This window comes from Trichosurus vulpecula, chromosome 4 (genome assembly GCF_011100635.1).
Source record: "Trichosurus vulpecula isolate mTriVul1 chromosome 4, mTriVul1.pri, whole genome shotgun sequence".
NCBI lineage: Eukaryota > Metazoa > Chordata > Mammalia > Diprotodontia > Phalangeridae > Trichosurus > Trichosurus vulpecula.
The window spans coordinates 78,039,091-78,055,276 of NC_050576.1; the positions used below are offsets into that span (position 1 = coordinate 78,039,091).

The window sequence follows — 16,186 nt, forward strand, 5'->3', positions numbered from 1 at the left end:
GATCCTCTGATCCCAAATCCGGTATCCTTAGATCATTCTGCAATTGAAGACAACAACAAAAAAGTTTAAATAACACTTTAATGTTTGTAAGGTACTTTATTTATAATGTGAAATCTGACAGTCTGTTACGTAGGGACTTCAAATATCATCGTCTCCATTTTAGCAGATGAAGAAAGTGAGGCTCAGAGAGGTTAGGTGATCTGCCCTGGAAAGAAGGAAAGAAACAAGCATTTATTAAGTGCCTACCATGTGCCAGACACTTTGCTAAGTATCTTTTAAATATCTCATTTGATAATGGTCACACAGCTAATAAATATCAAAGGCAGGAGCTATGTATCAGTGTATCCATGGTAGACCCCAATTTGGAATTATTCGAGGAAAATAAATAATGAGAGACTGAATTTAAACCCAGGCCATCCTGACTCCCAAGTTCAGCATACCAAATAATGTTCTTTCTCTGAGGGAGGAAGAGAATGGCAAGCAAGGGAGCCAAAGGGATGAGTTAGAGGAATCCCTTCAGTTGTGACTAAATAATACAATTAAAATCAATTTATTATGTTTGTTATTGATTAATAATGTTTGTTGAATTAAACTCACATTTTTTTGGCAATAACAAAACTAACAGCTGAGTGATCACTACACCAGCTGTTAATTCCTCCTATATTAGCAAAATTATCTAATGTTGTATATATGGATTGACATTTTGGAATGTACTAATGGTTTATTGTTGATCATTCAATGAAGCTGTCGTATGATTCATCTGACTAAAGCCAGTGTAGACATTAATATATGTATCTGCTGGTAAATGTTTAACAACTGACTCTCAAAAAAATACTTTAAATTTAATCTCCATTATTAACATCTAATCCGTCATTTTCTATGGTCTACAATCAGCAAAACAATTCGCCCCACATTTATAGTAATTGCCAGTTTCGGAGGTATAAATGCTCACACTCAAAATGTAATACTTGGCTCCCAAGATGGTTCAAGCTAGCGCTTCCATATCCCTCTGCATCCCCCAATAAAATGTAAACATTCCTTTAGGTCAGGGACTATTACATTTATTTCCTCTGCATCCCCCAGCTTTGTTGTTGGCTTTGTACCCTCAGCACTAATTAAGGTTATGCTTAAGAAGCGCTAGTGAATTAAATTAGACTGCATAAAATCAGACGCCTCCTAGTAACCTCTGAGAACAGCGTAGTGTCCTGGGAGGATAGATGGGGAGTTAGGAGACCTAAGTTCTAAGCTTAGCTCTCCAGTTTAACAGAGCCAGGGATCTTTGGCAGGTTCCTTAATCTCTTGGTCTTTTTCCCTATTTGTCAAATAAAGGCATTGAACTAGATAATCTCTGGAAGTCCCTCCCAGCTCTAATTTCTGTGTTTCTACTGTTCTGTTTAGAAATTGGTCCCATGAAGTCAGTTCTGTTTATCTGTGTAGCTCAGATCTTACCCCAGGGCCTCTGGGGATGCCCTTTGAAGGCTCACTAGAGTCACAGAATAACAGTAGACCTTAGGGGCCATCTATTCTAGCCACCTCCTATGAGTTGCCCATAAAGGCAGTGTGACTTGCCTCAGTTCAAGTATCTAGAATACTAAAAAGTGAACATGCTGTTGAACAGGCACCAAGTGAAAACAGAATTCTTGCTGAGGATGTGGTATTTCTGTGTCTACAGCTGGTTAATACCAAACTTGCCCACTTCTCCACCCTTCCCGTGAGTTATATGGATAAAGCCTGAAATCACCTATTTCTCAATGTGTTTAGGCCTTGGTTGGGCAGATAAGATAGAAAACATGTGACTGTAAGAATTTACAGTTTTTACATCCTGTTATGGGAGATGCTTTTTCAAGCTGAAGAGCTGCATCTGGTGGATGTTACTTTAACCTTTTTAAACTGGCCTCCTTTTAGCCTGGAAACAGCTTTAATTTTTTTTTAAATTTTATTTATCTTTAGGCCTATTGAGAATGTTAGTGTGTTCTTCCGCATCATATGTCCAACAATAGTCACAGACCTGGGAAAGACCTTAGCTTGACAAGGCCAAGGTCTCCCACTGCATCCTAGGCTACCTCCAGTTGTCCTGATCTATATCTGGCCCCTGGACCCAGAAGGCTCCAGAGGAGAAAGTGATGCAGGTGACTTTGCATACCCTCCTTCACTTCAATCCAGTTCACTTGTGTGTCATACATCACCTTCCTGACGTCACGGTCCCTTCTTTGAGAATGAAGGATAAATAGCAGCAACCAACCAAACACCCTAAAAATAACTTTTTCTCCCATGAGTTCATTTCCTTTTGCCCAATACCCAGAGCTCAGCTCTGCCCTCTCCATTCTATCCTTTCTCCCTTCCTTTCCACCACTGATTCATCCTGTCCCTATTTCTGGAGGGAAGCTAGATTAGGTCCCCTCCAATCCTGTGCCCAATTTTGTGATCAGCTGTTTGCTTAGAAAAGTGTGGTTAGTAATGCTGAAGGCTCTCAGTGAGGGAATAGTCTGAACTAATCACTGCTGCCCCTTTCATGAAGTGGGCTAGATGTTCAGGGTCGCCTGAAAGCCCCCTCTCCTTCCCCACTTTCCTTCCCTTGTTGCCCTTTGCTTTTAGTGAGAAGCTCTGTCATGTTTATGGATGCCAAATAGCCTGGTGCTCATAAACTCTGTGGAGATGGAGCCCTTCCTGCCCTGCTGCATGTTACATAACTTTATAACCCAGTTGTCAGAGAAATGAATGACCTCCCGCCCTGGAACAGGACATTTTCTACTTCTGGCGCTCAGGGTCTTACTTGCTCCTTTGTGGAGGTGGCTTTGTGTTGGCTGTAGAGTTGAGGTTTTGGCAGACAGATGCATATTTCAGCTGCTTTTAGGTACTGAAAGTGTTGTTTAAAAGCACAACCTAGAAAAGAAGCAGATTTTTAAATATTTGTGCCAATTAACAGAACATGTCCTATTAATTCTCAAATGTGGAGCCTAAGTCTTTTCTTGTCATTTTTACCCAAAGATTAGCCACAAGGCCAGGATAAAGGACCACGAACAAGAGGGTTTTTCTCTGAGAAACCACCTTTAAAACAATCCTAGGCCCCTTGTGGCTTAAAGAGAAAGGAGTCTAGGCTGGGATTCAGGAGACGTAGAGTCTGGGCTGGCTCCAGTATACACACGCTGAAGTGGGGATGATAGGGACAGTGAATCAGGTCAGATTCACCAAGTCCTTTGTTCTCCTAGGGAGAAAGGTACCTTTAAAGGGGGTTGGGTTTTCTATATGCATTCAGCTGGAGAATGAAAGATCAAAGAAGTCACCCAAGAATGTAACCAAACACAATAGCTCTGGGCACATTGGCAAGGGGAGCTTTTGGTCTGAAGGGGAGCAGGATGGGGCACAGAGTTGGTTCCTAGTACATCCAAACCACGTGACTCCCTGCAGAGGCTGACAAAGCTAGCTCTGGATGGCTGCTGAGGTTGCTGATAGATGAGCAGGAGGTGACTCACTGGGGCTTCACTGGGAATAGGATGCAGGAGAGCCAGGAAGGGACCAACTCATGCATTAAACAAGCACTCTCAATCAAGTAGGCCAGAGTTCAAGTTCAGAGAGGTCACATATACAGCATTATAAGACTTAAAATTGGAAGATTGGTGATCATTTTAGAGGAGAGGAGACAGTACCGTCCTTCCTCTAGATACAGGATGAATTGGCTAGTTCCAATTTAATCTCTTTTCATCCCCAGTACTTAGCGCAGTACCTGGCCCATAGTAGGTTCTTAATAAAAAAAACTGCTTAATCATTTGTGCTTAATAAATTTTGACTGGCAGAGTCAGGGTTCAAACTCAAGGCTGCAAAGGCAGGAAGTCATTTATGTGGTGCTATAAAGTTTATAAAACACTTTACATGTATTTATTCATTTGATCCTTTTATTAATGATTAAGATAAGCAAGGGGTCTAAGATGGGAGTTTATGGATCTTGGATTAGGAACCTAGACCAGAAGACTAGAGATCAGAGAGCAGGGACTGAGCCAGGCTGACTGGTTTTAAGCAACAGATCATCAAAAACCCAGGCCATAGAGACTTGTCAAATGCAGCCTGGTGTCTAATTAATAGTCGCAGGGCACAAGCAAGTAAGCCTAGGAACTTGATCCTGAGCCATTGCCCTTCTGAGGTACCTTCCAAGCTTTCTCCCCAGTGCCAGGGCTAGTGGCAGAGTGTGAGGAGGCTGCAGCCTACAGACGGAGACAGGAAGAAGCACTGGAGGATCAGGTTGCCTCTTTTGATAACCTCCAGACTTGCCTCAGCGTCAGAGTAAAGTCCCAAGGTCCTCAGCCAAACCATCTCATTGTTTAGAGAAGCAATGTGGTATAGTAAATCTCAAGCCAGAGAATTGGGGGGTTCAAACCCTGCCTCTCTCACCATCTCTGGAACCTTGAACAAGTCTCAGAATCTCTCTGGGCCTCTATTTCCTTATTGATAAAATGTAGAGGATGAACTAGATGACCCCTACAGTCCCTTCCTGTCCAAGACTGTGATCCTATGATTCCTAACCATTGGGCTTCACGTCTTGGTGGCTGGGAAGGTTGGACAGGACAATGAAAATTTGGCACAGGTGATTTGTGGAGGTTGGATAAAGGTTTCAGAATTAGGGGTTTTGAATGAAAAGGGGTTTTGTATTTACTTTGCATATATGTATTTACTTATAGATGCCCGCTTTGTTTCCCTTGATAACAACGATGGCCAGTTTCATCTTTGGTTTTGTATCCCCAGTACCCAGCACAGTTCCTGGCACACAGCAGGTGCTTAACAAAAGCTCATTGGTTAATTAATTGATGGGGAGAAAACATAATCCTCCAGCAGATCAATATAATGCTACAACTGAAAACACTGTTTCCATCTCTATCTAAAGAATGAAATAGCCAGACAGCTGCACTGACTTCTATTCCATTCTAGTGACTATTTCTGTACATCTTTGGAAAAGGCAAAATTTCCTCCAAACTATTAAGAGGCATGAAAGGACATTGGTTTACGTTCTCTGGGGAGACTGATCTCACAAATCTAAAGCTTTGCACAGATCTCCGAGTCTCTTACCCCCTTAATCCTATGTGCCGTCCGGGGGAACTGCTTTATAGTCATGAGTAAGGAAAGCCCCAACACTGTAGTAGGGCTAGGGAGAAAGTAAATCACTCACGAGATGAGCTTTTCATCCTCTAGTGAGCACATTACATGCATACATGGGTGTGCACATACACACACGTCTGTGTCTGTATGAGTTTGTCACTACCCTTCCAATTATGCAGCACCATGATCTCATTGATCAACAAATGTTCATTGTGGGCATTATGTGCTAGGTAATGTTCTAAGTGGAACACCCTACCCTAGATGGGATCTGATCGGGGAATAGTACAATGGAACTGTACTTGGATAGTCCTCTACATTGCACCTCTCAGATTTGTCGTAAGATTACAGTTTGTGGCTCCAGGGTTACTATTGACCCGTGGAGCCTGAAGTTTACTCAAAAACTTGAGCAGCTGACTTCTTGAATACCAGGGTTGGACTCTCCTCACCTCCACTTCTTTGTTTCTCTAGCTTCCTTCAAGACTCAGCACCAATTCTACCATCTGCAGGAAGCCTTTCCTGGTCCCCTAACTACTAGAGCCTTCCCATCTAAGGGTTTTTTGTATCTGCTGTCTATTTATCTGGAATGTGTCAGTTTATATATGTGCTGTCTCCCTCCATTAGATTGTCAGTTCCATGAGGACAGGGATGTTTTTGCTTTTTTTTTTTTTTTGTATCCCCAGCACTTAACGCAGTGCCTGGCACATAATCAGTATCTAATAAATGCTCATTGTTTGTTTGGTCATTCATTATGTGCAAAGAACATGGCTCAATCAGCCCTACCTATGAAAGAATTGCTGGCAGTCTCTCTGGTATGAATGGCAGGTAGGTTTCTTGGCACCTCTTAATTATAGTGGAAATTTTAATGATAGTCACTCCTTTGGGTATTGGGTTTCATGTCCATCCAGACAAAAGGAAAAAAAAATATGTTGCCTAGACTGATTAATGGGCTGTCAATCAGGAACAAGGCCCTAGAGCAGTGGGAAACAAAGGCAAATATAATGAGGGATGCTCAACAAGCATTTATTAAGCACCTACTTTGTGTCAGGTACTATAATAAGCTCAAGGAATACAAATAAAAGCATTTAGACAGCCCCTGCCTTCAAGGAGCCTACATTCTGATAGGGGAAAACAGAAAAGGAAGCAGAAAAGGAGGAGAAGAGGGAGATTGAAAGAAGTACTTAAGGTACCTAGCTTAGAAGTATTGTAGAAAAAGTCTGGGAAAGTAAGGAATGCAACCTGGAGAAGAAGAGAGAGACAGGCCAGGGATTCTTAAGCTTTTTTGTACCATGGACCCCTTAGGTGGTCTAGTGAGGCCTAGGGATACCCTTCTCAGAAAAATGTTTTAAAACACATAGGACTACAAATTAAACCAATTATATTAAAATACAGTTAGCAAAATAATATTTTTTTAAACTCAGGTTAAGAATGCCTGCGATCCCTTCTAGCTCTAAACCTGTGACAGTGCTTGTGGTTGCCCGGTGCCTTCTCTTTGCTGCCATTATTTTCCCTGATGTAAAGGCCTTCCCTGGAACCCAGAGAGTTTAGGTGGCAAGAAGATTAATGGGGCTGGAAATCTCTCATCTAGGAATCTTTGGCCTTGGAAGACAAAGGTAAATGGCCGTGAGCTAGTACTTTGTATTCTTGCCAGTATCAACTTGGATCCTTGCAAAAAAGTTAACCCAAGCTCCACATGCATATGGTTTTCTTTTCACCTTCTTGTCTCACATACTGCATAAAGCTGTTGTAAGATTTCAGAACCGTTGTGGTTTTTTTTTAAGAGTGAGGGATTCTGTTGTATGAAAGCTTCTGGTACATCTTCGTATCCTACCTTCTCAAATTACTAATCTTGTTCAAACTTTCTATCTTTCCCCCATGCTGAGCAGAGAGCTCAGCCCATGTGTTGTAGTTCTATTGTGTCCAACTTTGCAACCCCATTTGAGGTTTTCTTGGCAAAGATACTGGACTGGTTTGCCATTTCCTTCCCTAGCTCACTTTACAGAAGAGGAAACTGAGGCGAACAGCATTAAGTGACTTGCTCAGGGTCACACAGCCAGTCTGAGGCCATATTTGAACCCAGATCTTCCTGGCTCCAGGCCTGGTGCTCGATCTACTGTACCGCCTAGCTGCCCCCTCGGCATATAATAGGTGCTTAATAAATGTTTTTTAAAGATGAAGTTGAAGGAAATAAAGATCAGCTTCAACTGCAGCTGCAGCCATCAATAGTGAAGAGGCTCAAAAGCTTTAAATGGTGAGACTGGTGTTTCCAAAGCTCCTCTAGCACAAAAGTGCATCATGGGATCACAAGGTCATAGTTTGAGAGCTGGAAGGGACCCTCAAGGTCATGTAGTCTAACCCATTTTACATTTTACAGATGAAGGAACTAAGGCCAAACAAGATGAAGTGACTTTCCAGAGGTCACACAGACGATAAACGGATGATTTGAACAGTTTCAGAGCTAGAAACATATGAGAAGGAGCTTTATGGCAATTATTTTAAGATGTCATCTGAAAGAGGTTTAGGCGTAAACTTTTTTATAGCACCCAAATTTTTCTGAATTGTCTAAAAGTACAGTTCTTTCCTTTTGTTAAGAAGACAGGAATCCATTCAAGGTTTCAAAGCGAATCAGTTTCCCTTTCTCATCTTCCAGGCTTTTTTTGTTTTTAAGACTCCTAATGGGCCATCCTTGCCATTTCCTTGGAACCAGGAACATCCAGAAACCACAATTCTTGAATGTTCATTCGTTCTGCAGGAGGAAGATATGTAAACTTAGCATCTTTAGGCAATTAGCCAAAGAGATCTCAGGGTCATAGATTTAGAACTGGGCGGAACGTTAGAGGTGACCTGGTCCAACCCTCTCATTTTACAGGTGACAGAACCAAAGCTCGGGGCTGAAGTGACTTCCACAAAGCAGCAAGTAAAAGTCAGGATTTGAACCCAGGTCCCCTGCCTCAAAATACAGAATTCTTTTGGCTACAAATAGCTATTTAAACTCAATCCTTTTGCTGCTGTGTTGATTGATCTTTCACAGGTCCTTTGATCATTGTCAAAGTGGGGAATGACAAAATTAACTTGCAATCCAGAAGGTTACAGGGACTACCAAATTAAAAATGTTCCTGAATTTGAAGTTATTAATCCTTAATTTCATTTTTCAAAAATGATACCTTCTGATGAAATCACATCAGGATGCAAATTAAAAAAAAAAACTTGCCCCACACTTAAAATACTTAAAATTTATTCAATATTATTTAAATGTTACTTAAATTACTCCATATTGTCCTAAAGGTCCAAAGCCCATAGGCTTAGGTTTGTCAGTTGCATTTTAGTATGAATTAAGATAAAATCTCCTTCGGGTATTTGCATTTAAAACCACAGACTTCACTGCCAAAGGATGGAGGGAGGCAAGGGAAGGCCAGACAAACTTTTCAATGCTACCGACATTATTACTGGCTAAGTCAAGGCAAGTAATTAAGTTCAATTACTAGAGAGGCACAGGGACTGGTCTTCGATTTCTCTGGTATAGGGAACTCCCAGGTTAAGACTCCCTCCACCAGTGCAAGTTGGTACCTTCTCTACAACTTATAGTCTTATGACTCAAGACTTTTAGAATGGAAAACCATCTAGGCCTAGAAATTGACATCACGTAATATTTACATGTGAACCTTGTTTTCCCCTTGTTTTTCAGGGAAATTAACTTCTCCGTCATTGGCCAGTATGTGGACTATCTTGTAAATGAGCAGGGCGTGAAAAACATTTTTGGTAAGTCATCTTCGAATCACAATGTTGGATGGGATCCGGATCTTAGAGATTGCCTAATCCAGACCGCCTCATTTTGAGGGAACTTACTTTGATTTCATTGATACAGGGGTACTCCCTTTACGAACATAGCTACCACCTTTTCTGCAGGGTGCCAGTCACACAGCCAACGTATGTTAGAATCAGGACTTGAACTCATGGTTTCCCGACATCAAGTCCAGCTCTCCTATCTGTTACCTTCATACTTCCTCTCCCAGCCCCCATCATTTTACCAAAGAGGAAATGAACCCTAGAGGAGCTGACTTGCCCAAGTTGACATAATTATTTAATAGAAGATCTCGAGCCAGTTTTCCTGCCATTTCAGGCAATGCTCTCTTCTGTATTAGATTATGAACCCCCTGAGAGCAGGGACCGTCTTTTACCTTTCTTTATATCCTTGGTGCTTAGCATGGTACTTGACATAGACTAGGTGCTTAATAAATACTTGTTGATGGACAGACTCAACTTCACTTCCTGGCACCATCTTTCAGATTGTTTGTACAATAAAAGATATGACTACATAGCGCACAAGCTGAAGTGATTCATTTGATCAGGGTAGACAAGGGAACTGCACAATTCTGGCCCCAAAGCCCTCAAGGCAAGAGCAGGTGAGCCACTGCACCTGTAGGGTTTGGAGCCTGATCATGGAAAACACCATCTAGCTTCTCAGTATTCATTTCTTCCCCAAATGGGCTCTGATTTTGTATGCTCTCTGGTTCCTTCTTGCATTTTATTCTTGGTGGTGGTTCTCTAGGAATCCAGGCAGGAGGACATATCACTGAATCATGCCCTGGAGCCCCCTAGAGATAGGATAATCCCAAGGGCTTAATCAGGATATCTCAAAACTTCGGTTAATGGGCCACATCCCCCAAAGTATAAAGGATCCTCAATGATTTAACCCCAAACCCTAGCCATAGAGGGTGGATACATACATCCTATCCTTCTTCCTAAAATAGAGGATACTTTGAGTGTCTGTGCCCTCTTGGAAAAAAAAAAGAAGTCTCTTACTTAGCCCTGCCTGTTTGGAAGGCTCTCCAAGACTACATTATAGGGACAGCTACAGTGGACATTTCCCATTGTCATTAGCTTCTTTCTCCCATGGCCCTTGATGGCTACTCATGAATTATAGAGAAATGTGAGTTATACTATTGTCCTACTACAGCTGTCCGTGAAAGATGATAGATCTTCCCTCTGTGGCAGATATCAAGATTCTCATCAACTCTGTCTGCTTAGGGTATCGTCGTAGTGTCTAGGGGCACGGACTCAGGTCACCCTATCCCAGCCCTATATTTTACGTACAATAATAGAAGCTGACATCTATATGATACTTTTAAGGCTTTCAAAGAACTTTACAAACACTCTCCTATTTGAACTTTTTAGTTATTTGGGGGGAGCTGGTTAAACCCTGTATGTTTTCACCTGCATTGGCTGGAAGATGATATAGAGCTTCCTGGTTTCTCTGACTCAGTCTCTTGTGTGTTGTGTTTGGAACAGTGAATGGTTCAACAGGAGAGGGCCTGTCACTGAGTGTCCCAGAGAGGCGACAACTTGCAGAAGAGTGGGTGACAAAAGGGAAGAATAAGTAAGTAGCTGTCCTGGGATGGAAAGGACCATTTGCTAAGTTGCTACAGAATGTTTCTTTACGTGAAGTACATTTCCTTTGTCCATCAGAGATTAAGCACAGGGTCAATTTGTTGGAAAGAATCTTCCAAGTGCTCACAAATACAAGAGTCATTGACACTTTGAAGTGGAAGGTCCCTCAGAGGCCATCTGGTCCAAGCCACACCTGACCGAGAATCCCTTTTACAACATACTTAAGTGGTCCTCCAGGCGTGGCTTGAACCTCCAGGGAGAGGCCCCACTACCATCTAAGTAGCATACTCTAGGTTTGGTTAGCACTAATCCTTGGGAAATTTTTCCTTCTAAACCTAAATGTGGCTCTCTGTAATTTCTACCCATTTCTTTTAGTTCTGCATACTGGATCTGGCCAGAACTGGCTCTTTCATATGGTAATCTTTTAAATATTTGAAGGCAGCTATCATGTACCCTCTAAACTAATCTTCATATGGCATAGCCACCATCTTGACTGCCTGCCCTCCTACATGTTTTCTAGCTAATCAACGTCCTTCCTAAAAAGTTGCTCCCATAACTGAACAGATGTGATCAGGCCAAGGTAAACCACTATCACTTCCACATTGCTGGACACTGTCCTTTTCTTACTACAACATAAGATTGCTACCAGCTTTGGCCCTGCCATATTATGCAGTTGCTTCCTATTGAGATTTTGGCACTGTAAAACTCAGATTTTTTTTTCAAATGAAAAGCTATGAAGTTCATTTTTTTAACCCAAATGTAAGATTTTACATTTATTCCCATTAAATTAAATCTTGTTAAATTTGGCTCAATATTCTAAACTCTTAAGAATGTTTTTGAAGCCTTGCTCTGTCATCCAATGTGTGAGTTATTCCCCCTTCCCCCCAACTTTATGTCAGCTGCTAATTTGATAATCAGTAAACATTTATTAAGTGCCTACTACAAGCCAGGTACTGCTGAGGATACACGAAAAGGTAAAGGACAGTCCTTGCCCTCAAGGATCTTACAATCTAATCTTGCCAACTATAACTGTCTCCATTAGATTACAAACTCCTTGGGGGCAAGGACCATCTTCTTTTTCCTTTTTGTATTTGTATCCCAGCACTTAATAAATGTTTATTGACTGTTGATTCATGACTGATTATGCCTTCATCTGGGCGATTGCTAAAAATGTTAAATAACACAAATCCAAGTACAAAAGCCTGAAACATTCCACAGAAACCACCTTCCAAGCTGACTTTGAACTATGTTCAAATCCCCAGAGTTGCTTTCTGGTTCTAGACCTAGGATCCCTTCATTCAGTCAACTCTGAATCTAGTCACCTGTCCTATCATCTAGGCTACCGTCTCTCCATCCTTTCTACAAGTATAGCAAGTGAGATTTTCAACTTTATCTGCAGCACTCCCTTTACCTACCAGCCTAATCATCCTATAAAAACTTTTTTTAAAAGTGCAGGTAATTTGACCTGTTCATGATGGATCTAGGTAATCACTACTTCCTTTCTGGATGTTTGCTAAACATCCCTTTAGAAATACATTAAATTGCGTAGATTTTCAGACTTTCTTGATGTATCGATCAGTTAAGATGACTTTTATCCCTCTTGCTTTTCTTTTTCTTTTTTTATCTTTAAAAAAATATTATTTGTTATGGGATGGCTCTTTGGGAAGAGGAGAGAGAGATATGCTGAGGGAAACTTTAATGTAAAAAAACCAAAGTCCATCAATAAAAAACTTAAAGTGGGGAAAAAAAGAAAAATAATGCATTATAAAATTGTGTAAGGAAGTATCATTAAACCAATCCTCCTGGAAACTGCAGTCTATATTCTCTTACCTTTTAGAAACTGGGGCAATTTTGCCCTTCACCAGCCCCAAGGCATCTCTTACCTCTCCAAGATTTCTCAAACCTCTCTTATAATGGCTCAGTAGTCATATCTACCAGTTCTTTCAGTATCATGGTACGTAGTTCATCTGGGCCTGCTGGCTTAAGTTCACCAAGGACAGCTAGGTGTTCTTTTACTGTCTCCGTGCTTGTCTTGGGTTTCAACTCCCTATTAGTCATTGTTTCTCTATCTTTTCTAATCCAAAAATCATCCTCTTTGGCAGAAAAAATAGAAGCTTTGAGTCCTTTTCCAGTCTTTCTGCCATCTGTTATCACTCATTGTCCCCAGCAGCCCCGGCCCTTCTTTGATCTTCCTCTTTTCCAAGATAGTTACTCCCAAACCACATTTTGTTGTCTTTTGAATCCCTAGCCAACCTCATTTTGCTGATTCATTAAGCCAGCATCCACCCAATTTAGCATTCTTGACACTTCTCATCTGCATCTTTAAAAAAAAATCCAAGCGATTAGCTATTTCCATTTTTTTCATCCGCATCCATCTCTTTACATAACTCCTCTTTTGCTTCCCCATTGAGATTGCTTTTCTTTGTGCTTTCAGAATCTCATTCTTAAGGGTTTCCCATCCCTCCTGGTCTGATTTCCTCTGTACAATGTTAGGGCAAAGGAGCCCACCTGGCCTTTCTTATTTCCTCCCCCAAATCTAGGGTGGATGTCAAACCATCATGCCTGCCCTTATGCCTCTATCCCCAAGTCCAAGTTGGAGTAGTCACTGCCTGCCAAGATGCTATTTCAGCTACTGGTTACTCCTTTTTAGTGAGAATTGGCCCCAGAATAGCAACTCCCTTCGTTATTCTCTTCGCCTTTTAAAGGATGACGTGGTCATTACAGCAGGCAAGAAATGATGAGATGCTCTGCTTTTGACTATGAAGGATAACTGAAGTCCTGACCATGTTATGCCTCCTTGAAAGGCTTGATCTTTGGTTCAGTGGGAGATCACTGGATGGGAGGAGAAGGACTAGAATGGAAGGAGGATAAGAACAACTCCGAATTTATATGGAGCCTTAAGGTTTGCAAAGCATTTTCCTCACAATAATCCCCATGAGGTTGTACAAGTATTCCCATTTTGCAGATGAGAGTATGTTGCTATAAAGTTAACTGACTTATTCATGCTTACCTGGCCAGCAAATGTCTGAAGCAGGATTGGAACCTAGATTCCCTGACATTAAGTATTCTTTCCAGTACTCCAGGCTGCTTTTCAAGGAAGCAGCATAGTAGAGTGGAAATCAATCAATTAAGAAGCCCTTATTAAACACGCACTATATGTGGGACACTGTGCTAGCCACTGGCTCCGGACACAGGGAAGCTGGCTCTCAACCGCTCCTCTTACATTTACTACCTGTGTGACCTTGGGCATGCCGCTAAACTTCCTTGCTCTCAGACTCCTCCTCTGTAACGTGAGGGGTTGGATGGCCTCTGACATTGCTTCTAGCTCCAACCCTAGGATTCTATGAAGGAAACATGAAAAAAATTCAGAAGATCTGGAAATTGTGAAGAGACCCAGAGATTGAATTTGAGGGAGGGAAATTGAGAGAACTAAAGAGAAATTGAAAGAGGAGGACTCTCAAGGTGAAGGAAAAGGTCTTGAACAGTGAGTAGAGCACTGACCCTGGAGTCAGGAGGACCTGAGTTCAAATCCAGCCTCAGACACTTGACACATTTACTAGCTATGTTACCTTGGGAAAGTCACTTAACCCCAATTGCCCTGCCTTCCCCCCTCCAAAAAAAAAAAGGAAAAGGTCTTGAGGTAAAAATGAAGAGATCCAGTTAAAGGAAAAGGATGACAGGAGAAAGGACTTGGAAGATTTGACCTGAAGGTGGGGCAGGAGAAGGAGGAGGAGGACCTAGAGAAAAGGGAAGAGGAAGAAGGTGGTTTCACCAGGGAAAGGAAGTTAGATTTACCTGTTGGGGTGCTAGCAAGGGATAAAGGGGAACATACCCCTAAAGCTGAAGATGGTCTCTTTAGGGAGCCCGATGCAGGAAAAGAAGGATTGGACCTCGATCAACAGGCATTTATTAAGCACCAACTGTGTGCCAGGCACTGTGCTAAGCGTTGGGAATACAAAAACAAAAAAATTCCTGACTTCAAGGATTTGGAGAAGACAACAGCTACACATAGAATTATATATAAGATCAATGCAAAGTGATTTAGAGGGTCAGGAGAGGCAGTAGCTGGAGTGGGGGAGAGCAAGAAGGGCCTCATGGAGGAGATGGCAAGAGGTAAAGGTAAATTGGCAGTACCCCCCCCCCACCAGCCACAAGGGACATTTGTGCAAAGTCATAATGGAGGGTAATGTTTGAGGAGCAGCAAACAGGCCACTTTGGCTAAACTGAAGAATATGTGAAGGGGACAGACATGCATGATAATCCTGGAAAGGTAGGTTGGGTCCAAGCTGTTGTAAAGGGCTTTCAGTGCTAGACAGAAGGGTTTGCATTTTGTCCTAGAAGTAATAAGAAGCTGTTGAGCAAAGAAGGAGCCAAGGAGAAGTGCAAGGACAATCAAGATCTATCTCAAAAGTGCTATATCTGGTTAAAGCCCGGACTGTAGTGGGCCATTCACTCTCTAAGCCTTCTCTCTCAGTATGATCCTAGGGGCTTCCAAGGTGCCATCTTTGTTTACCTTTAGGACCTGATCTCTCTCCACAATGGTATTCTCAGGGCTTTTTCACTAACTTTATCCCACAGACAAGGAGAGTACTATCTGACCGAATCTCAAGGGCCATTTCACTGTCTGCTAACAGTCTAGTATGCAGGCTTTCTACCTTGTGAGTAGGAAACAGCATCTGCACTGCAGTCAGGCATGCTAGCATGGAGAATCTTCCTCCAACTCCAAGTTCATCCTGAAGAAGAGCCATGGCCCCATTTTGCCCTGGCACAGGGCATGCTAAATGTTCAATAAATCAGCTTGCCTGACCAGGAAGAAATCAGAATGTGCCATTTGAGAACTTGCCATCTACCCCTTAAACCATGTGTGTGTATGTATATATGTATGTATGTGTGTTTGTGTATGTCTATAAGTGTGTATGCATGCATGTTTATGTAAGCGTGTGTGTGTGTGTGTGTGTGTGTGTGTGTGTGTGTGTGTGTATACACACAAACACAGGGAGTAGATGGCTAGGAAGATATACACACATACATACACACATTTGTGTGTATCTAGATAGATATACTTAGCACAGTGCCTGGCACATAGTAGGCACTTAATAAATGTTTATTGACCCTTCAGCTGTTGATTGACTGTGCCTTCATCTGGGTGATTGGCTAGGCGAGGAAGGAGATATTCATCTATCTATCTATCCAGATGTCTCTATATTGCAAGATATAGATATCTTGGAAGGAGATAGCCATCTATATATTTATATATAGCAAGCTATAGTACAGATATATAGATGGCTATCTCCTTCCTAGCCTTTTCATCATCTGCAAACTTGATGAGCATGCCATCAATCCTTTTATCCAAATCTTTGAGAAAAAAATGTTAGCACAGGGACAATCACAGATCCCAGGAGACCACCTGCCAAGTTGAAATGGACCTCATGTAATTTTTCAGAAGTTGGAGGCCCAGTAAAATAACAGAAATTTAACCATAAACTGCTAGAGATAGTTTGAAATGCTAAAAATTCATGCTGAAGGGGCTTTGAAGACCCAGGCATACTGTCTTCCTGCTAGTGCCACACTCTCTGAGTAAGACCTTTAAGACTGATGGCAGCTGAAGAGGACTGGGATTGTGCCGCATGAAGAAGTGGAGCAGAGAAGAAAAGACTTGGGAAGGATGTGATCATTGTCTTCAAGCATCTGAAGGGCTGTTCCCTAGACCAGG

The 16,186-nt window shown here is 41.9% G+C and overlaps 1 protein-coding gene and 1 long non-coding RNA gene across 5 annotated transcripts in view; one reads left to right on the forward strand and one right to left on the reverse strand.

The window, feature by feature from the left end:
* Nucleotides 1-16,186, forward strand: part of NPL (N-acetylneuraminate pyruvate lyase) — a 52,686-nt gene that overhangs the window by 12,741 nt on the left and 23,759 nt on the right. For both annotated transcript variants that reach the window (XM_036757470.1, XM_036757471.1), the window contains 2 exons: nt 8,771-8,844; nt 10,375-10,462. In XM_036757470.1, the coding sequence (XP_036613365.1) occupies nt 8,771-8,844; nt 10,375-10,462 (162 nt within the window). The remainder of the gene's footprint in view (nt 1-8,770; nt 8,845-10,374; nt 10,463-16,186) is intronic.
* LOC118848545 overlaps nt 77-16,186 on the reverse strand; it is a 34,109-nt gene continuing 17,999 nt past the window's right edge. For 2 of the 3 annotated variants that reach the window (XR_005010258.1, XR_005010257.1), the window contains 2 exons: nt 2,774-2,883; nt 77-205 (listed from right to left, as the gene is read on the reverse strand). This is a non-coding gene — a long non-coding RNA (uncharacterized LOC118848545). Of the gene's footprint in view, nt 206-2,773; nt 2,884-5,868; nt 6,156-16,186 lie in introns of those variants that run through there. The other variant, XR_005010259.1, reaches the window with a different exon arrangement.